This window comes from Plectropomus leopardus, chromosome 16, assembly GCF_008729295.1.
Source record: "Plectropomus leopardus isolate mb chromosome 16, YSFRI_Pleo_2.0, whole genome shotgun sequence".
Classification (NCBI taxonomy): Eukaryota; Metazoa; Chordata; class Actinopteri; order Perciformes; family Serranidae; genus Plectropomus; species Plectropomus leopardus.
In genome coordinates, this window is record NC_056478.1 from 10022992 (window position 1) to 10046061 (window position 23070).

At 38.0% G+C, this 23070-nt stretch overlaps 2 protein-coding genes across 3 annotated transcripts in view; one reads left to right on the top strand and one right to left on the bottom strand.

Annotated features, from left to right (window-relative positions):
• Nucleotides 1–1898: 1898 nt before the first annotated feature.
• Nucleotides 1899–15096, bottom strand: ccm2 (CCM2 scaffold protein). 2 transcript variants are annotated; one of them, XM_042504006.1, is made up of 10 exons: nt 14722–15096; nt 7930–8106; nt 7661–7744; nt 6728–6911; nt 6425–6561; nt 5853–5988; nt 4909–4966; nt 4647–4782; nt 4396–4534; nt 1899–3176 (listed from the first exon to the last, which is right to left on the bottom strand). In XM_042504006.1, exons 1-10 carry the CDS (start codon nt 14749–14751, stop codon nt 2881–2883), a joined length of 1377 nt encoding a protein of 458 aa, XP_042359940.1. In that variant the 5' UTR covers nt 14752–15096; the 3' UTR covers nt 1899–2880. The 2 variants fall into 2 exon arrangements, with proteins under 2 accessions (XP_042359940.1, XP_042359942.1); XM_042504008.1 differs by lacking the exon at nt 14722–15096 and adding an exon at nt 8915–9080.
• Nucleotides 15097–15143: 47 nt separating this feature from the next.
• The window catches only part of mtmr9 (myotubularin related protein 9), a 97157-nt gene continuing 89230 nt past the window's right edge, over nt 15144–23070 (top strand). Inside the window, exons 1-2 of the mRNA XM_042504003.1 lie at nt 15144–15221; nt 16180–16315. The gene's annotated coding sequence lies outside the window, so the exon portion shown is untranslated. The remainder of the gene's footprint in view (nt 15222–16179; nt 16316–23070) is intronic.

Genomic DNA, 23070 nt, shown 5'->3' on the forward strand with positions numbered 1-23070 from the left:
AATGTATTATAATCACATACTTCAACATTTAATCCATTTACCTCTAAGGCTTAAATCTCAAGTTTTCATTCCTCACCACAGTGATGTCGTCATTAAATAAAGTGAACAAACACCCATCTGACTCTTATCTCTGAGGCATGATCAGTCAAGGTGATGGCAGCCACGACAGGCGCGCCAGCTTCAGCCTTGTCGTAAACACAGCAGCATGGGATCTTTTAATGACTTAATTAAAGCAGCTGATCTATTTAATAATTACTTGCTTCGAATGAGGTGCCGCAGTGAGTCATTCTGTTCTTTCTAAAACTGGATTAAGAGGAGAATTGCAGGAGGCCAATTAGGAGTCGGCCAAGTACTGTGAGAAAGCAGACACGGTTCAATTACAGCGAGACCATGTCAAAAACAATCATTACTCTCCTTCTGTACCAAAACAATGACGAAACATTGTCGCAAATCAACCGAGAGTAGTTTGCTTGTGCGATGAGAAAGAAGGTGAGATCATCGGCTTCTCGATTGTCTCATCCTTTTGTTCAAGGCAGACGGCGTCTCAAGCCAAAGTGGCTATTTGAACCCAGGTGTAGTGTTCCAGTTTGTGCGTGCACTCCTGTACCTCTGCTGCGCTCCCACAACAAACACGACACAGCCCGCTCCAGTTTTTTTACTTTTACTGAGGAAAACCATAGGAAAGCAGATCTGTGAAGGAAATGGTTTAAACGCCTGGTGAGTGGCTTTACCGACTGGAATGTGCTCAACTCCAAACTGTCCTGCCAATTTCTCGTCCCTCAGACTCACAAAACTAATCCCTAACTTCGAGGGCGATGTCCGGCGTGATTGCTTTGATGAGACTCAGACTGAAGTTCCACAGCAGCTTAAGTGCATCCAAGCAAATGATCAGTCAGACAGGATCATAATCACATCGCAAAAAGCCTTCACCTCGTGTCAGTTTTGGGGTATGAAAGTCAAATTAAAAGGTGCGGTGTGTCGGATTTGCGGGAATATATTGGCAGCAATGGAACATTATATAATAAGTATGTTTTCTGAAGCGTTTAATCACCTGAAAAGAAGAACTGCTGTGTTTTCATTACCTTAGAATGAGCTGTTTACATACCGAGCAGGTCCTCGTCCGTGGAGTACGCCATGTTTTTAACAGTAGCCCACAACTGACAAACCAAACACTGGCTCTAGATAGGGCCTAAACCGTTTTTAGTCAGTGGTCAGCAGCCCGTTCACGGTAAGAGTGTGGAAAAAGCTTTTCTTTTATATTTTTTATTTAAGTTTTTTTTACCTGAAACTGCTGTATTCAGTGTTTTTACCAGTTTAAACACCTGACCTTTTTGTTTTGGAGATCAGGAGTCCTTTGTGGATAATTTGGCTCCTGGTAAAACCTCCTGAACATCTAGATCTTAAGTTGACAGAAAAAAAGACAGCACACATTAGCAGGTGCTGCAGTATAACGCCAGTCTCTGAGGAGCCAAACATCAGAGAAATGCTGATTTGTAACATAAAACTGCTTTATTTCGTGTTTTTGTCAGTTTGAATCACTGCATCTGTTTGTTTTGCAGAAAAAGAGACCTCTAAGGATAATTCGGCTACCAATAACAACTTCCTAAACGTCTGGATCAAAAAAAGGGAAGCACACATTAGCAGGTGCTGGGCTAGCGACCTATCCGCGACAAGCTGAACAGCAATGGAAAAATAGATTTGCAAAATGAAACTGCTTAATTCAGAGTTTTTACCAGTTTTCACAGAACCACCAAATCCTGCACAATTCTCTTTTAAACAAGGTTAGTCTCACTTTAAACTGTTTATAATGCAGCACACAGGTTTGAAGGATAATAATCGTGTCTTTTCAAAAAACATAATAATGCCTGTAATTTAACAACGACAACAGACAGTCAGTGTAAAGTAGCTGTTATTTAATAACCATGATTTGCTCAACAACTGTAGTTACAGTTTATAATTACCTGTCTGCGGGAGACAGACAGTTGGCAGCAGTACTGCAGTGTAAAGGCACAATGACAGATAAATGTAATGTCACAAGACATAAAAAGATGACCTGCAGGAGAGGAACACAAATCATAAATTTACATCAGCCATAACCTAACTGGCTTTGTCAAAAAAAAAAACAGTCCTCACTCAATCGCTTCAACTGAGCGAGAATTTTTGTTTTTACAGCATTTCCTTGGTCAGTTTGAATAAGGCAAAAATATATAAATGAGTAAACACTGATAACAAAAAAATGATAGTGTAAAACAGAGTGGTACGCGAGTCTTATTGAAAAACAAAATTACATATAGCAAAAATGTTACACTCTCACAGCGACACACAAAATGTGAAATAGATGAAGAAAACCAAAATTCTCCAGGTGGATGAAGCTGATTGACCTATAGTTATACAAAAGCACAAACAAGTACAGCCTCAGTCTTAGCCTTCGAAAACATGTACACAGTCCTCTGATGGAGGCTCCAGAGTCTTTGAGGGGATTCAAAACAGAGCGGAATATTCTCTGGAGATTTTCGCTACATTGCTGACAGCCGTGGCAGATACTGCCAATAAACGAGTACAAAATCAAAGAAACTTTAAAAAATATATATCAGAGGCTTTAAGTCCTTCTGAAATGCAAAAATAGCCAACGCCGCATGCCATCTACAGGGTCTGCATAAGTGCATTTGTTGACTTCATGTTTTTGTGGTAATAAGTTGAGGTTTTTCTTGAGTGCGTAGGGACTATGGAACGTCCTCTTGATAATCAGAGGAAAATACAATTAACCAAAATCTTAGGTCAGTGCTAAGGACCACCTTCATCTGATCCATTCAGCTCAAGCCTACTGTTCAATATGTGTCGTCAGCGCTTGCAAAAAAATACCTTCCTTCGTCCGCTGCGTCAGGGCGTCACTCCGTCCTGGTCCATGCTGCAACCGAGAGCTTCGATGTCATTACTGATGTCGGTGATCATACGGTCCCATTCGTCTCCCTCAGAGGCATCCTGGCCTTCGTCTGAGGCGGCACTTCCCCCAACTGCTCCATTGCCGTTGGTGGTGGAATCGGAGGCGGAGCTGGCGGTACGCCGGTAACGACCAAAGCTGTCTGTGATGATGCCTCGGCCGTCCTTCACACCGATGGTCTCAAGGAAATTCTCAAAGTGCTGGCTGTCCTTCTCTGGTATGAAGGGACGCAGGCCTGCAGGGGGGTATTATATATTATATTACAAATGATCATGGAAAATGTTTGACTTTTTTTTTTTTTTTTAGAACATATGTTTCCATTAATTTAACCTTTATTTAACCAGGTTGGTCCCATTGAGATGAACTCTTTAATTGTCTTTTTCAAGGGAGACCTGGCCATGACAGTCAAAGTGATGACACAAAGTCGCAGACAGAGACACAAAGGGAGACAAAATACAAATCACGAGCACTAAAATTTGCATTAAAAGAAAATTATCTGAGTCAAAAAAACTGTTACTTGTACAACCAGGCAAGCTAAACACATCAACATCCTATAGATCTGCTGCTAAGTCTTTTATTTCAGATTTAAAAACATTTATTGACACGGGCTCCTTGAGTTTTAAGTCATTCTGCAACAATTCCAGGCTGAGGGTGCAGAAAACCCAAAAGCCCTTTTACCAATATCTGTCCGAGCTACACTTGGCAACTTAAATGAAAATAATTGTGTAATATTTGCTTAAACCAGGATTGTCCAGAATCGGCCTACCCGAGTGTCCAATCCGGCCCTTTGAGTGACTTTGCAAAGTGTGAAAATGTCATAAAAGTCAATAATAGGCCACTTAAAACTCCGCTAAAAAATACGCCAAAAATAGTATTTCAAAGCATTTTAGGTGAGAAATAAGCAAGCATTAACAGAATTTTGATATTTGATCCGTGCTGCCTAGGTAGAGCTCATGAGCAGCGATCGACAGCTGTGTTACAAATTACTCTGCTCTGATTGGTTGTTTTGTTCATTTGAGGTGGATTTTAGCAAATGCCATTAGAGCACTCAGAGGAGAAAATGAAACCTGACTTTTTTCAGATAATCTGTGTCACACAATGCTGTGTGGATGTAGTGACAATTTCACCAGATATGACAAAAAAAAAAATTAAATAAGAGCTACCAGAGAGAATTACAAGAATTACAAGGTTCTATCTAGTTTTGAGTAGTGATATTGAGCTTCAAAGTTTTCAATAGTCCAATATGAATATACCTTCAAAAAACACCTCACACGATATTATTAAGTTATCACAGAATAATAATATATATATAATAATAATAATATATGGATAACTCAATTTTGAGTAAAATGTCAGATAGAACCTCATAATTCTAAGGTGAAAAACTGTAGTTTTTACACAAATATGACACAAGATCATTGTTCATAACATATGAGGAAATATAGCGGCTGTACCGAGTAGAAGGAACTTCCTGCTGTCCCCATAGAGTTGTCGCAGGTTAATACAGAACTCGTGGATGGAAGCACCGTTACGGTATTCATGGAGCAGGGTGGCAAACTGCTGGATCTCCTGTGATGATAGTTTTGTCCGCAGCTAAAGGGGAAGTAAAAGATATTGAAAAGTCAAAACAAGAGCTAACACAGCTTGAATCAAACATTTTCAAACACGCAAATGGACAAAGAAATGGAGGGTGAAATGGTCATACTGTGGTCATGTAGTCCTGCAGCAGCTCTGCAGCAGTGGTGCTGAGCTCTCCTTCACTTGCAGTCTTCGTCTGAGGGGATGCTGGGGTGGATGCTGATGGAGAGTTTCCTTCTGCCTCCATAGATACCTGGAAAGGACTGAGAGAAGAATGCAGCCCATGTGACTGACAAGCAAAAGTATAACACTTTTTCCAGAGACGTGTTGAAATCTTTCTGGATCACTGTTTCCAAAATAGAAGCACTGAGGTTTAACCGTGTACTTACAATGTGCTGGCTTCTCCTTCAAAGGCCTCTTTAACATCCACTTTGCTTGAGGAATCATCTGTAAAAAACAGAAACAGGATCATATTTGCGGTTTCATATCTGACTCCTGAAACATCCGTTGCTTGAAACTCTAAAGACACCCACAGAGAAAACAATATTACACTTTGTTAAGGGTTCCCACATTTTCATGGACTAAATCGCAAAACTTTTCAACGACCCAAAATATCAACATATTTATTCATACCTTGCACATTTTTTCCTTGCCCCACTCGCCAAACATTTTTCAATCGTTTAAGATTCAAACTCTAATCAATGCTAACAACAGCGTCCCATAATGCTGTGTTCAAGGATCATCAGAAATTTAATAAGTGGTGTAATTTTGGTGATATTTTAAGGAAAACCAGCATTCCAAACCCATTTTCTTTACACACACAGACAGACAGACACCACACACATGAAACTTTGCTGTAGTTTTCTTTAAAAATATTTACAAAAATGAAAAACTGCAACATTTTTTTTACATATTCTACAAAAATTGCCACATTTTTCTACTTTTAAAAATAGCCAAACATTTAAAAGAAAAAAATCACCTTTTTAAAAGTTTTCTATAAAAGTCACCAAAAAAATGCAAGAGGAAAATCAACTTAAAAAATAAATAAAAAGACAGAAAACAGGTATGTTAAAAAAAAAAAAAAAAATAAAATAAAATAATACAGCCCTTTAAAGTTGTATGCCCCTCCCCTAAAGCTGAAAGTGTTAAAAATATTTTATGTGCCATGTGGGCATATACGGAGAGTCAATGGTTGATTCTGTGATTCTGTGTGGAGAGAAAATAAAGAATTTTTTCCCCCAACTTTTAAGGATTTTTACTAGTTACATGACTTTTCCAAGTTTTCCAGGACCGTGGGAACCCTGTATATTATATCACGTTTTTTTGCCCTTACCACTGTAAAGAGAAAGGTGTCTGGTAGGTGTAGTTGCGCCATCAAAAATGGCTCTGTCCAAGAAGTCAATGGTTGATTCTGTGTAAACAATCTGAAAGACCTGGCTGAGAAGAAGACACAGCTCCTCTGCTGCCGCCTGAAAGACAACAAAGTTACATATTAACACGCTCCACTGCAAAGACGTATTTGGGACAGTACTCTGAAGTGTTTGTGAAAGCTTTCAGAATTATAATAACATCTTATAACTTTATTTGAATTTATTACTCTGTGAGACTGACTGCAGACTGAAGTGCATTCTGAAATTTACCATTTGTGGTTTTTAAACACAGAGAGCACTCTTTAGACTGTGGTTGGCCCTCAGTTTGTTTCAATTCCCTTGTATAGTTTTTATAGTTTTTATTATTACAATCTATTTTTAGCTTGTCATCCTCTTGTTTTCATCAAGAAAAAAAGGTTGAATAATTTTCTTCATAGTTTTCGTAAATGTAATTAACACTGTCCATAGTGCTACATAGAAACGCGTAATAAATAGCACTGCAGGTGGAAACAAAGCAGCAGATGCAAAATAATACCTTATTATCAACAGCCAGCACAAGCAGACAGCAGACTTCCACAAGCACAGCTCCACTCTCTGATAAGGAGCTCAGGGTCTGAGACTTGTTGAGCTCAGGACACGAGCTGGGACAAGGAGAACCTCCTGACTCCTGGGCTGAAAAATAGAAAGAAAAAAAAATAACGCAGTCACATTGTATTAATCAAATGTTGATTTTTTTGCCAAATTTGCAGACATTTTCTAAATATGTGACAAATTTACAACTTTAATTTAGCATCTTAAAATTTAAAGGAACCTTATTCATATATTCATGTATATTTACCTGTTTTGATAACCACGAGGTGTAGAGAGTCGTCCCTGATGTAGGAGACAGCAGCAATATCATGGATGGGCACCCTCAGGATGATGTCCTCTCCATCTCGCCATACAAGCTTTATGTTGTACGCCGACAAGCTCACTACTGCATCCTGTTCTGTTGTCAGCTGGCCTGCCAACTGATGGGACTTCTGGGAATAACACAGACAAACAAAGTGGGTAATTATTCCTCTTATGTAACAACTTTTCTATTAGAGTTTACCATAAAAAATAAAAACATTGAAGTCTTTAACAACTGTACTCTGTTTGCATGAACAACACATAAAGGGACAGTTCACCTCAAAATCAAAAATATGTGCTTCCTCTTACCTGTAGTGCTTTTTAACAATCTAGATTGCTTTTAATGTGAGTTGCAGAGTGTTGAAGATATCGGCCTTAAAGATGTCTGGCTTCTCTCCAATACAATGGAATATAATCGGTTTGTGGAGTTCAAAGTCCCTCAAAAAATATTTTAAAAAACTCAATAGCAATCTCTTTCCAGAAACTATGACCCAGTTGCTAAAAATAAGGAAGGAAGCGTGCAGCTACTGCTAGCTCCCCTAGCACCACTTGAGCTAGCTAATGTTACAGCTAAGCTGAGGAGGACGCCATTAATGTTTACATCTCGCACTGTCAAGAGCACGAGCCTCTCATCCATGAGTAGATGCATGCTTCCTTCTGCTCGGCGATATGAGTTGGCAGGTGTGGTTTGATAGAAGACAAAAGTTCCTAAATGAAACTGGTCACTGGTCTGTGGATTACCTTGAGTAACCACATCATGATTTCCATTATAATCTAGAAAAGGGAGACGACTCCACAACCAGCAACTCACACCAAAACCAAATACTGATATATGGCACTTCAGGTAGAGAAACACATTGATAGACAATCAGATACGTACCCTTGCATTGTCAATGAGCTGCAGCACTTCTGTGCGACTTGATGGGTTCAAGTATCCTGGAACTGATGTAAGCTGCCCCAAGTACTAGACAGGACAAAACATGCACAAACTTTATATTAAGAGATGAACAAAAAACAATGACAACAACAAAAAAGTAAGAAAAAGAAAAACCCAAACTGTATCCTAATATGTCATTATCTCCTTAAAAATAGTGCTACAACATTTTAACATATGAGTGAGGACTTGACATCTCTGCAAGTCACACTCACTTTGACCTCCTTCTCAATATAGTCATTAAGCAGGATGTCAGGGTCGATGCGGTGGTCAGGCTGAGAAAGTGAGAAAGTGTGGAGCGCCCTGCGCTCAGTGGCCTTCTCCTGGGCCTTCTTGTCTCTTCCCTTCTCGCCTTTCAGGAAGACTCGCTTGAAAGGAGACACGATACCAGGCTAATGAAAAAAGACAAAGAGGATATGAGAGAAATCAGAGGATTGTCAAACCACCTTGACTGCAATAAGGAATGAGACTCCATTTGTGTGGATATGTAGCATTTCAAACTTTTTGAATTATAAACCACTATCCTTTATGAAGCACTATATCACCGATAATTACAGGCCTGTTCATGTCAAATACATATATATGACATAGTTGCAAAGGGCTGGCAAGACAATAAAGCTGATTCAGCTACAAGTTAAACATCCTCCCCCAAAAACAAGCAGAAATATATCAAACTTCTGTTGACAGTGGTGCTTATATGCCTTTTAATTCTGCTGACCGTGCTCCTCCTCATGGCGCTGCAGAGTCAGACACAACAGATGTAAAGCCATCCATGTTACCTAATACGAGTTGCTCAAATGTCAACCATAGCATGTGCAAAAGGAAACAGCGTTTTGTAATACCGGAGGGGTTTGCAGTGGAAGTCAGTAAAAACATGACAAAGAACCACATCTTTACATCGACCTCAAAATATCAACTGCCACAGGAGGACTGCCACACAATAACAAACGCTTTACTTCATCTCTTAAAAATGTCGTATTTACTTTAGAACCTCTGTACTGCTTTGCTTGCAAAAGGACACTAAAAAAAACATTAAATCATATCATTCATATCAACTGGTAAATGCCAAAACTGTCGCACAGTTTAAGAGCTCAGTTAAGTGTGCTTAATTAAAAACCTTGAGACACTGTCCGTGGTGTTCAGACTATGCATAACATTTACAAGCATGTTTCGATATTCAAAGCATTTTAAAAAGCCTACCTCATTCTCCATGAAGCCTCACGCTACAAGAGTCGCCTGGCCACGGATGCTGCTACGCTCACACCGTCTAATCTAGTCACCTGTTGCCTCCTCTTACACACGGTGACAGCTGCTAACTGGTGACAGACAAACAGTATCAAACTCAGTGAGGGGTGTAACCCCCTCACAGAGGAAGGGAAGTGTCTCTGTCTCTGTGTCATGAGCTCTGTATTCAGGCACAAGAACAGGAAGGGGACTAGCCACAACTTCCTGTGTGGCACACGCATACATGCTTTGAATATTGAAACTCTTTAAAAAAAACTGTGACTTTCAGGTCTTGTTTTGAAAGTTGCTTCACAGATTGAAGACAGACAAAAGAGAGAGTGTAATGGTAATAACTTTTGCTACAGATCTTTATATTTTACTGTGATGTGATTGCAGCGTTGCATCACTCAGTCAGCTTTGCAGCTGATGTCTATACACAACACTGCAAAACCACAGAAACACAGGCTGTGTTGTTATGTGTTCTATCATGCTAACTACAGATCTGCAAAGCTGTTTTTACTGCAGATTCAGTAGGACTCAAAAGTGCACACAATCTGATGAACTGCTCTTTTTTCAGCAAACTTATCAAAAGGTCCATGTGGCAACTTTTTTTCTACAAACATAAAATCTATCAAGACATTTGCTAGCAATATCTACAGCAGGAAAACCAAAAAGTTAGCGGTGCAACCCTTAATCCTTGGTTAAGTTTTAATAACTCATCTTTACTCAGTTCAGCGAATGCACCAACAACACTGATGGGTGCAGCTAATGGTCAGAAAGGTGTATTTTGCTCTTATACCATACTCATAATTTGGTTGCTGTCTGATATTTAGACATCTGAACACACTTACTTAAGACTCCATAGAACAGCACAACCAATGACCAGTACATTATTTAACAGTACACAGCTCCTGAAGACAAGTGCATTAACATTTTATAGCTTGTCCTTGTGAAATGTGAGACGAGAGCTACTGTAGTTGACCCCACTGAAAGGCCTCAAGATAAAAAAGTGTCTTTATTTGGAGAATGTCTACTAAGAAGCATGACTGAGGATGACGTGCGGCTTTTTGTGCTGTAATGACCAAGATGACAACAAGTGCAGGTGGCCTTTCAAACTTTCTCACGCTTAAGAACAATGCAGGAAAACTGGAAAATAATTTCCAAATAGACTAAGAGGAATCTATCCGGCTGTGATGGTTAATGCAGTTGTGCTAATAACCAGGATGATAGAGATTTGGATACTTTTGTAGGCAGGTTACTAACAATTATTTCCACTGTCGATTAATTTTTTCAGTTATTCAATTGATTAGTCGATGAGTTGTTTGGGCTATAAAATGTCAAAGAATTGTGAAAAAAGTGTTTTTCAAAGCCCGAGATGATGTCGACAAATGTCTTGTTTTGTCCGGAACCCCAAGATATTCAGTTTACTAACATAAAGGATCCAGATAATGCTCTCATTTAAGAAGCTGGAATCACAGAATTTGACTTTTTCACCTTAAAAATGTTTTTACTAAAACCTATTGATCAGTTAATAATTTAGTTTTTCAGGGCTCTCGTGCTTTCAGTGTTTAAACATAGCCAAGGTGGAACTAAATGAAAAGGTTCTCCTAATGCATACATTTATTTTCATTATTATTTTTTAAATTGTATTTGTTTTGTATTTTCAATTTCATAACATGAGAGATGGCGTTCATTTTCATACCCTATGTGATGCTTTGTCTTTTGGGAAGTGTTTGTGTAATGTGATACAAAAGTGTTCCAATTATTCTTATTTTTATCAAGACGACTGTTTGCCGAAATTACCAGTGGGCCCAATGCTCCCTCTGTCCCCAGCGAGAGGATTGTATCTTCTTGACAATTCTGTCTACTGTCTGTTCAAAATATATTAAAATACACCTATTATTATGCGTTCTAGGTTTGTCTGTCTCCACTGTACCAAACTCGCACATAACTGTTACTCTTAAACAGACATATGAACCAAAATTTGACTTTTGTCTACCATTACATTGTAAGCCATCCAGGTTGTATTTGTCCCCCATACTTCTAAAAAATTATGAAAAAGTTTTCTACAGTGGCAAGGTAAAATACTTTATATACGACATATCCTTGCCTTTCTAGATCTAAGCTGCAGCAACTCTGTTGCATAGGATGTTGTTCATTCTTCGTTTGTTTAGTGTTTGTAAGACCTCGCCACACCAGCTGGGCTCAAAGCAAGCTCATATGTGAGTCAAACTGTCAGATTAACTTCTCCACATACTTAAACGAGAAACGTGAAAGTAACACTATAATGTTATCATATGAAGGTGTCTGAGCTTTGTCTTGAACCTGTGTAATCATTAATACTTGATATAGTGAATATCAAAGATGCATCTGCAAAATGTTGTTCATTATCACCACCAAGTGGCACATACAAGAACTGTAAGCACTGATGACACTGATCCCTAAAAATAAATGTGATCAGTCAAGACCAGCAGGTGCTAAATAAAGGTCATAACAAGTTAAACAAAGCTGAAAACATAATTTCTACTTTTATAGAAAGCTAAAACGCTGATAGGCAAGCGTTTCAATGCATTAACTTTGAATCTATCTGCTCTGTGGTCAAAAGTAGGTAACTTATTAGCAGTGGTGAAATGCGATGAATTACATTTACTCAAGTACTCTATATAAGTACAAATTTGTGGTACTTCTACTTTGATTTAGTATTTTCTTTTAATGACACTATATTCTTTTAGCGCACTATATCTATGAGGGAAAAACTGTATGTTTTACATTTATCTGACAACTTTAGTTACTGGTTGCTTTACATTTATATATTTTTTCCACAAAAAACATGAAAGAGTTACATAGGCCTTTGCCACTGACAATTTTGAAAAACATTTCAATAATTTTCTATGTTTGATTTTTATTTTTAAGGGCTTTTTATTTTACTGTATTTTTACTTATTTATTTATTTTTTTAAATTTCTGCACTGTGTACTTTTACTTTTAATACTTTTGAGTATATTTTTCTGAATCTCACTGTGAGTCACTGTTGTTTACAAATTAAATACCTAAGGGATAATCTGATAATTTCAGCTCAGTGAAAGCAAACTATATTTATGTTGATATATGCATCAATACCCCGCATTTGTTGCAGTTGTATGTTCTTGAAATTAATATTCGTAAAGAATATTGTTGTCGCAAAAATACCCTAAATACCTTGATAGTATTTTACAGCCATAACACCCTCCCCTACCTTGTAAGTCACATTAGTGTTTTTGTCATGGATAGTCATATCAAAGATGTCAACCTCAGACACTTCACTTCTCATTAAACTGCTCAGGTTGTAAGAGCTTATCAATGTCATGTCCTGCCTAGATGTGGTGCCCTTTAGTTTCCTCCTGTACCTATGAGAAGAACGGAGGGGAACATGTCCCTTGTTTCTGTACTAAAGATAAAAGAAATGTCAGCTACGTGTCTGAACATACTGATCTGTCTCCATATCAAACGTCATCAGCAGACAGGATGTGTATGTATTGTAAGTGTGAGAGAGAGCAGGATGGTTAGCACAGCCAAGGGTTCCCCTTAGCATGACTGACACTGATAACCGCTGCCTTTGACAGCTTATGTTGAGCACACAGATACTCCATGGCTCACGCCTGCACATCACAACGAGGGTTATTTATGTCCGAAACCTGGTTGTGCTCGCATCACCTTTTACTGAACCCTCACTGTTAGCAAGATAAACCATTAGTCTAATTAATACAACCATGGCCAATATTTTCATTTTCAGTTGGTTACATTTTATTTACCACAATGAAACTATGTCTTAACACATCTGGATTACACAACAACCAAGTAAAATGAGTGATTAAATCAATATCAACTATAACAAGTAAAAACATACTGATGTTTAAGGAGAAAAAAATGCACAAATAAAGTTAAAAGGGGCACCCTCACCTTGGTTATTTTCCCTTTACCAAGATATATATATAATTTAAAGATAATTCTTTATAAAGTATGATTACATATAACATTGAAAGATTATTCTTAATAAATTATTATTCTTTTTATTATTCTTAATGAATCATGACCAGATACCTCCCTCTCCCTATTTCACCAAAAGCTACAGAAACTCATTTTAAAATTATAAATGTTTTTTTTTTTTAATCCTTGTAATGAGTTTTTAAGAAAAAGATTGAACACTGATACGAACAACACTGTTTTCTGTGAATACAAGAATGAAACTCTTGAAAATGTATTTTTTGCATGTATTAATGTAGGAAGTTTTGGGGAACTGTTTTACAATTGGATATTGTAAAAGAACCCTCAAACTCCTAATTTGGAAAATAGTGATACTAAATTTGGTGTTCTAATGGTGGACTGAAAAAAAGGTGATATGGCTAAACAATCAGGGATTCCACACATTTTCTTTGACAAAATTTCAAAACTTTCTATCACTTTTCACAGACCAGACCCATTATAAAACTGAATGATCGTTCACAATTTATACTGTTGACAAACAGAATTGTAGGTTGATTCCCCTTAATTCTGCTATTTACCAATATATAAAATTATATTAAATGGTAATGGTATAGTAAATTGTGACATTTAATCTAAATTGCTGAGATTGATTCCACCTGAAGCGGGATTTTAGTATGTTTTATGTAGTTAGATAGCCTGTTTTGAGTTTGCAAGCATCTTGGGAGCATCTTGCTCTCCTATTGGGGCACAAGATTTTCTTTTAAGTAGGCTAGTATAACAACAAAATTAGCTAATCTACCAATTTATTTTTTCCAAAAGTGTTTGGATTATCCAATATCATACTGCACAGACTAAATCGTATCCAAATGTTTTAATTTTACAGTTAATTGACTTTGCTCTCCCATCTCACAGTAGTGTAATACTTACAATATTAATCAAAGTATGAAACTTAAACAGCAACATTTTCCAATCTCTAATAATTAGTTACGTTGGTTTTACATTACGTGGAGGATTATCTATTTAAAAAACACTGTAACAATTCATTTAATTGCACACAACAAAATTTAATGACTTTTCAAAAACTTTAAATGACTTTTATTAATTCCGTGACTTTCCCAGGCCTGGAAAACGAGATTCCATGAATTTTCTTAGTTTTCCATATGCACTGTAGATTTTTATTTTTATGTAAGACCACTTTCCTATGTCTTTACGAATGAGATACTAAATTTCAAGGAACCATTAAATTACGTGAAGACCAAACATGCTTTGCATTTTAACAAAAACATTTAGGTATTATTCTTTCTGACATTTTTGTTATTTTTCTTTTATTTATTATATAGCAATTTATTTCTTGTGATTTATTTTCCATATGAGTTTAATGCTCAGTCGATTATTTGATTTGTTTATATATCAACTTCATATAATGGACGTTGTTTTTTCCTCGATAAGCGTTGTTTAACCGTTAATCCTTAACATGTAACAGTAAAGTTTTAAACTTAACGTTAACTTGTAACGTTAGCAATTTACTCGCTCTTTAAGGCTAAATCTGTTGCGCCTCAACTAACTTAACGTCGCATTTTTTTTAACGTAAATGTCCATTTGGTAAATTACACATTTCTCACATTTAAGATAACGCTGACTGACTGAAGAGACAGTAAACCTGTCTGTGTTTTGGGTGCTTTGCATCTGTTCACTGATGTTTAACGGCTAAATGTAGCTAGCAGCTAAACTAGCCCAGGTCCGACTTACTAGCACGGTAGCATGCTAGCTAGTCAACTTGCCATGAAAAGTAACGTTAGCTGTGTCAACTGCCTGACTTACCTTTTTCACTTTTTTCACATCATCCTCCATTTCTACGTAAATGTCCTCTTCTTCATATTCAGTTCAGCGTGGACACCCAGGTAAGACGAGACATAACTACCGAAGCTTTTAACCAGCACTCATCTGAAAGTAGTTAGCTTGCTAGCCTAGCTTAGCCTAGCCTAGCACTGGTAAAGTGATGCCCGAATTTGAGCTGATAGCAAAACGCCATCCCGGTTTTTGACTTAATCCACAACCGTTAGAGAAAAATGCCGGCGTGTCACCCGTGTGAAAACTGCCCGCTTCCGTGTCGCTAACACAACTAGAGAAATAGTCTGTAAAGAAGAAAAACTCGGATAAAACAGACAAAACTTTTCAATCGTGCCGCCATTTTGGGCGTTGAACTGGTCCAGCATGCTTTGCTTTGCACAAACCAAAACAGCTGCAACTGTTAATGACAGTTATTAACACGGTTTGAGGCAGTTTGACGAAGCAGTGTCACTTCGTGGGCAGCTTTTCGGGTAATGTAATAAAAATAGCTTATAATAAAATATACTATATAATATATAAAAGTGTTAAGTGACAGAGACTCACTTTAGGCTTAAAGAATTATAGCTAGAAATGCTGATAATGGTTTGTTGTGCTCAGGTGACTGTAACATCGTCGTCGTCGTTGTAACGTCTTTGATGTAAATGCTCAAATTGTTTTGAAGGTTTTAACAGTTTTATGAAAACTTCGCACTTTTAGGAGAGTTAGAAATGTTGTCAAGTTTTCCTAATTGTCTTTAGGAAAGCCCCAAATCTCTCTTTTTAACTATTACTCAATATTTTTATACACAATAGGCGTTTTACAGGTAAAGAACATTTACTCAAGGACTGTATTGAAGTACAAATTTGAGGTACTTGTTATTTACTTTTCTTTTCATGTCACTTTATACTTTTACTGCATTAGCCTACATTTCAGAGGGAAATATTGTACTTTTATCTGCACTACATTTATCTGACAGCATTATTTACTAGTTACTTTACACATTAAGATTTATTGCACCAGAAACATAAGAGGAGTTTACTAAATTTGATGATTTGTCATAAATTGAATTACCAGTTTATACAAGTACAGCCGAAACGATTAGTTGATTTTAATAAGCTGGCAAACTGACAGAAAATTGCCAACTTTTTTGATGAACATTTAAATCATTTTCTTTTTTAACACCATGTATTATAGCCACAATATGCGCAATATGGGTATTTATGTTGAAGGGAGGGTAGAGGTTCAAGGAAAAACATTTGTAGGTCTGGGGAGGCTTATTAAATAAGAAAATATGATGTCACAACCAAGCAACCCCCTTACTCTTCTAAATAAAGTATAGCCCCTAAGTTTAAAAACACTCTAGAAATGCAGCTGAGAGGCAAAGTGAGCATCAAAATAATGTTTTGACAGCCTGTTTACAATAGCTGTTTCCTATCTCTTTTTTGCTAGGAAGGAGAAGGACGGCAACAGAAAGAGGCAGATAGAACAAGTGGAGAAAGACAAAAACATGCATAAATACAGCGAGAGGATCTGAACTTTGAGAAGAGACCAAGCACTCATAAGATTGGCTGCCAGTAAAAGAAAGGTAAGTTGTTTACTTTTTATTCATGTCATAGGCATCTGTCTTTATTTCCCTAAAATGGTGTATAAAGCAGGTGAAGGGTATTGCATCTGCTATTAGGGATGGTCAAGTAATCTCACTTTGATGCCCTCTTTAGGTGATTTTTGATGTCATTAAATGCTAAACTACAGATCTGAATTTTAGAGTCGGTAGGTCTGTTTTCGGTTTGTGGGGCTGTACTTGTTTTTTTGGGGGCAAAATTTGCCCAATAAAGGACAACCCCAGACCAGCCTAGTCGCCAGAAGAAAATGTTGTACATTTCTGCAAACCACGAATACCTTACATTTGCACATTTTGTACTGTCTTTGTCATCTGGAGGTGGAGGGGATGGTGGATGGCTTGTCACTTTGGTGAGACGCCTGCCAGATGGCAGACCGCTGTTCGAGACCAACAAACAACATGGGTGTTTTGCAGTGGCCTGTTGCTGTTTTTCAACTGTGGGTTAGTGGCATGAAAAGCTGAAGGTCATTACAAATAAGCTGCTTTTCCATTTTAAGCCAAAACAAGTTATTTTACTAACCATAACCAAGTGTTTTTTATGTGCCTAAACCTAACCAAGTTTGCCACAATGTTACCGAAACATAAAGTTTCAACGTGCCGGTAATCATGTACACATGTAACATATCCATGGTTTACAGAGATGTACGATGACAACATTTTTTTCTGATGATTGAGTTGCAGAGATGCATCCTTCGCATATGTCCACTGACCCTAGAACTGCCCCTGCAAGTTATATATAAAAAAAGTGTCTGAACATCTGTATTTTAGATTTTGTTCCCATATGCTTCATAATATGTGGCGGTGGTTAGTGCAGTGACTTGCATAATGATTGCATCTAGTACACCCATTTTAGAAGCCTCTACACAGGCTGTCAAACTACACAGGTGTTTTCACTTATTGTTCCTGATTAGCCTTTTCTCAGGTTGATTGTCACTCCCTAACTTTCTTTTATCATTCTTATTAGTGCATTAGTCTGGTGTCGCCACCTACAGTAATTCTCAGCAGAATGCACAGCTTTAACTGCACAGGTCTAATCAGAGCAAATGAAAACACCTGTGTGCGTGTGCAGGCCTTTGATTAGCTCTATCTACTGTGAAGCATTATATTAGGACACATTCACTGTGTGTAGGCCATGTACTGCAGCTGCTTTCATCTGTCAAGATGTGAGGTGTGCATGCGAATACAGCACTGATATGTTGCACTTTCAAATACTATATTTATTTTTCTCTTCTGGGATGAACAGTCTGATATATGAATCTACAGTAAGGCTTAACATTACATTTTCAGCATAATATTTCTCTTTTCATCTAAAAACCAAAACATACAAAAAGAACTTTAGCACCATATGTTATTAATAATATTCATATTGTTCCCAAAAATAGGACATCAGTTTTGCTTTTTTAAAGAACGGGGATTCCATGAAACAATTTACTTACATTTTATATTTAACAACAACAAAGAAATCATTCCTTATATGTTCTCAGTCACAACATAGGTGGTATGAGTACACTTTCATAAAGATGCTACAGACTGTAGCGGATTTTGCTCACTGACATTGTGCCAACTTCTTGAATACCCCACATAAATCATATAGCCTAGGGGAGTATCCTGATAGATTTGTGAAATACACCAACAAGCTAACACAATCTAGAAATTGATTGAATATAAACAAAGCAATATTTCCCAACACCTTTGATAACAATTTCAAAAATCAGCAGCAAGTAATATGACAACCATAGTCGCTTCATTGGAATATCAAATCCATTTTTAAACAAAATATTACAGCCAATTCTACAATAACAACAAAAATAGATACACACAGATTAAGGACATATAGATGACAGTAATTTACAACACAGCAATCACGTTCTATATATTTTTTGATACCCAAATTCCAGTAGCAGAAGTACATTTGTGCTCCTGTGCCAAAAAGATGCATTTTATCATCTGCCAGTTTCATTCTCTCAGAGAAAAGAAAGAAAAAAGAAAATCCTAGTGCAGATTAAATTATAGTAAAACAAAAACATACTGTATGCTGAACCCAGTATATTAAACATTATATGAACAGAGGAACAGAGTTGTTTTTTGTGCAGGTTGGAAAATCAAAATGGCACCATTGAGAGTTGAGTTTTGCTGTAAACTGTGTGGATTTGAGGTGCTAGCTCTCGAGCATTTTTGAGACTGTGAGGCCCTCTAAGTCAACCGGAAGGCTATGCTATCAGAAAGCTAAAAAAGTGGACTGCAGTCCACAGCGGTAGCACCTTTTAAATGTATTTATTCAGCACCAGGTTATTAACACAAATAAAAAAAAAAGAGGATCAAACGTAAAAAAGAAAAATGCACCGTTTTATCATCTGACCTGCTCCAATGGCCAAACAGATGGTCATGACACAAAGGTACAGACTGAAAGTCAAACACTACAATGACCTGTTGCTACACATTAATGCAGAAATCAGAGGGTTTGTTGTGCAGTCAAGAGCACTTCCATGCTAAATGTTGAGGGTCACCTCACAATGACTTCTAAAGGCATGCTGGGAGGTGGTGGGAAAATTGGGAAATGAGGTTATTCAAAAGTGAATCTGTGATCGGGCCTGTTTCATCATTCCATTGTAAGAAAATTCTTTTTTCCCCCTTTTTTTGTGCATTTTGTCATCATGGACTTCTTCCGTGTTTTATTCCAACTGCAGGCATTATTGTTTTGGCTAGAGGATGTATTTTTCACACAAGACAAACAACACAGAAAATTTTACGTCTTGGCACTACAAATCATTCATCATTGCAAGACAGAAGAAGATGTAAAGGCATAGACAAAAGTACAAAACAATCGTCGACCAAAAACGCTCGTGGCTGGCATCCATTAAGACTATCCATCAAACAGTCCAAAACTTTTTTTGAGCTCAGTCCAAACTGCTAATTGTAACTTGCTGAATCAGTTGGGGCTGCTGTCGATTCAGCTTGCTAATAAAGATGAAAAATCCTACGTTCAAGTACAGAAGATGTTCAGTATTGCCTTACTTTTTCTCCGATGTCTTTGACAGAACCAATAAGTGGGTTTCACACGCCCACCGCTTGGTTCTGTCACGCTGTGAAGTTTAGCTGTGACACTGTAACTAAGAAACAGTGCAGTCCTGTGGATAAAAGACTTAATGGCGTGAGCTGACAGATTTGAGAACTTGGCTTGATCTGGTTTGGGGAGACAGACAGTGAGAATACTGTTTGGTTGTTGTCATTATCTTGAGTGAGTGTGCTGGCACATGAAACGAGTAAAGAAAGACATTGTTGTTTGCGGACCTGGCTGCCATGGCTGGATTGAAGCACCCAAAGTAACAAGGCACAACAAGCACTGAGAAGAACAAGCTGTTCAAACGCTCTTGCTGTGTGTTGCGGCTGTCGAGGGATGTGGAGTCGGGCGGGTAACCTGACAGAAACAATTCTCTGCGGGGGATTTCTTTGTGACCTTGTTTATGGTATTGTGTGGCAGCCTGAACACTGTATAGCTTCCACTTGCACCCTTGTGTAGCTTAGCTCTTGAAACCCGTGTATAATTAAAAAAACAAAAAAAAAAAAAAAACTACAACCCACTCATTAACCATCTTATCCTTTTAACTAGATAGAGAATGTGGCATGATTGTTCCGTAGTAATACGTAAAATATGTTTAATAAAAATCCAGACTTGTACATATAGACTCTATGTCTTTTAAATCAATTAATTAACCGTCATCACCACTATTCTAATGACACAGTTAAGCAAGCATAATACGCGTTTTACGACATTAAGCACCACTAGATGAAATGCAGCCCATTTGTACATCTTGTTTATGATGCTATATAATACTGTTGTCCCACACACACACACACAGACACACATACACACACACACACACACACACACACACACACACACACACACACATACACACACACATACACGCGCGCGCACGCACACACACATGCGTGCACAAATGAATGAGTCACAGTGTATTTGCACCTGATTTGGACATGCGTCCACGTCTGGAAAAGGTCAGCAGTGTTTAGAAAGGATGCACCATACGCCAGGCAGCCAACTACCACAAAAAACGCCCCCCAACCCCGATAAAGGAATGAGCAGTCATTCTCGAGAAAACAAACAAACAAAAAAAAGTGCAAACCATAATTTAGTGGTACAATCCCAGCCGAGGAGTGGTCCAGGATGCGTTATGTTAAGGAAAAAATGGAGACCCTTGAGGACATGCCTGGGGATGAGAACTGCATTGAGACACCCCTGAGTCAGCTGGTTCAGTGGTCTTGTTTGTTGGTCCTGAGGAACCCCTGTTTTGGCTGTATTTTTTTTTTTAGTTTACAATACTTATTATTCATTAATTCATCGACTAACTAGTAACATGGCTGTTCATTCACTACAACAGAGAGGAACTGGCTACTATGGTAAACAATGAACAAGTTGGTTGTTTGCATACTCATGTATATCTATACATATGGTGACGTTTGCTCCACCCAAGCTGACCCAACAGTTCTCAATTACTCAGGGCTGAACATCGCTTTTTTTTAAGCCGAAGAAGGGCGGCAGACCCCTGGATGTTGAAGCTCTTGGTTATGGCAGTGTACCTCATTGCATGTTCTCATGTCAGGATCTCCAGTTGTTCAGCCTCAACCCCATTGTTCAGTTACCAGAGAGTGTGAGAGTGTTTTTTCCGTGGGGGAGTGCGCCAAGGCCCCAGCACCAAAGAGATGGGGAAGAGGGCGGAGCAGCAACCGGGGATGGAGCCGAACAATCGGCAAGAGGACAGAGCTGTGGTAAAGGGCGTAGGAGACATGAGCATGCGTTCACACCGAGCTAGATATCCTTACACATACTGTAGATTTTACAGCACGTGCCGAGAGATAAACACAGTCCAGCTAGTCAGGCCCTTTATCACGATCTGTCATTGTGTTCTTTTCCAACCCTGGCAAAACCCCCCTCTCACCTTTGACCTGGACTTACATGGCGTCCGCTTTTTACAGTACGATGTTAGCAGGCACACATGGCCACAGCGAAGCAGAACGCCAGTGAGCCAAGACAAAGGAATCTCTTTTTGTGTGTAGGGCTCTTGGGCATCCCTTGTTGGGTGCATTAATGCCTCATACTAACGTCATGCCAAACACTGCAATGTAAAAAACACACATTATATATATATTCGGATGATTCATTGAGTAAATAGATAAAATTGGAGTATGAAATGCATTCATTTTTTCTCATGAATTGTTCAGTAGCCCTCTCTGAAAATTGTAGTCAAACTCCTTTGACTAAGAAGGCATGTTTTTTTTTTAAATTTCTGTCTTTTTTCTCATGACTGAATACAGCAGTCTTTACGTGGGTATCCGTAGTGGAGAGCTCCCGCAGGGTTTAGCTGGGAGATGTACATTAGTGTATAATTGCTGCACAGCAGGCCTATAGATGGCACACATTTTGCAATGACTTCTACTGGTTCAAAGGGGGCAGATAAATCGGAAAGACAGTACTGAAAGATGCGATTTGGCTTTGTTTCAACTGCACTGGCTGATGCCAGAACAGTTGCCCCGTGCACCCAGAGAAGAGTATAACCTCTGTGAGGGTACACTGATGTTGAGGAGTATACTTTTATAACACTGTACTGCACAACATTTTGTCGTTATTTAAAAAAGTGTGTGTTCTGGCAAAAAAATAGTTATGTCAATGACTGTAAATGTGGACACAAATACACACTGAAGTATAATAGCATAGAAATATCTTCTCAGATTTTTTTGAGAACTTATTACAAGTATTTGCACCGAATAAGCATATATTAATCAACTTAAAATATTTGTTGATTAATAAAAAAGCAAAATAGGGAGGTTGTTTAAGTACTTTCTAAGATTCAGAAGGGAATGGTGGAGGATTCCTTGAAGGCTGTCTTTGCACTTCAAACGAAAATGTGCGTTCAGACACATTTGTACCCTTCTACCCTTAGACACTTACAATCTTTTAAAAAAGTCTTTGGAATGTTTTTTATTATGATTTCTACCCACCAATTTAGAAAACATTGTGCTCATTTCTACTACATTCTACATTCCTTTTATTGTGTGGTTATTTTAATATAATGTGCTGTCAGATCTATGGGCAAAGTAAGGCATGCCGTTACAGCTTGCCTCCGCTGGAGGGCAGTCTGCACTGGAAAAATTGAACATGTGGGTGTAACTGATTGAAGGTCAGTGTGCTTCTTTTTTCTTCCATGCATGATGCGATTACGATTTAGAATTTTGAACAAAAATAGTACAGCCAGGATACACTTGAGCCACGTCAGCTCACAGAGGGAAAATCCATTTAGAAGTGTTTCTCTGAGAAACATCTTTGATTGTGTCCTTTCTGTAATTTACAGTATCATGATAGATTTCAGTGCTTTTTTTAAACTCTAAGGACTTGGTAAACATCATCATACATTTTAATAATTTACATAAAGAATGGCAGTAAATGTTCGGGATGTGCAAAGACCTGCCCCCTCTGAGACTCTCCTCCATCATTCCCATCAGGCTTTGCGCCAGTCGCATGTCACAGGGACATACAATATGCCCTTCACAAGTATTCACAGGTTGAATCACCAATACAGTATAATGCATTAAACACATTTCATAATGAAACATTCATATGTTATCTACAAACTCATACAGAACCCTCCTCTATCAACGCAGAGGGATTTATATGAGACTTCTGTATATATCACATCAGA

Excerpts from the sequence above, each read along its gene's own strand:
- ccm2 (XM_042504006.1), bottom strand. The coding sequence starts at position 14,751 with ATGGAGGATGATGTGAAAAAAGTGAAAAAG. Across the intron at positions 4,783-4,908 it reads GAAGGAGAAGCCAGCACATT|TCCTTTCCAGGTATCTATGG; the intron begins GTAAGTACACGG and ends TTCTTCTCTCAG. Across the intron at positions 3,177-4,395 it reads CAGGAAGTTCCTTCTACTCG|GCCTGCGTCCCTTCATACCA; the intron begins GTACAGCCGCTA and ends ACCCCCCTGCAG.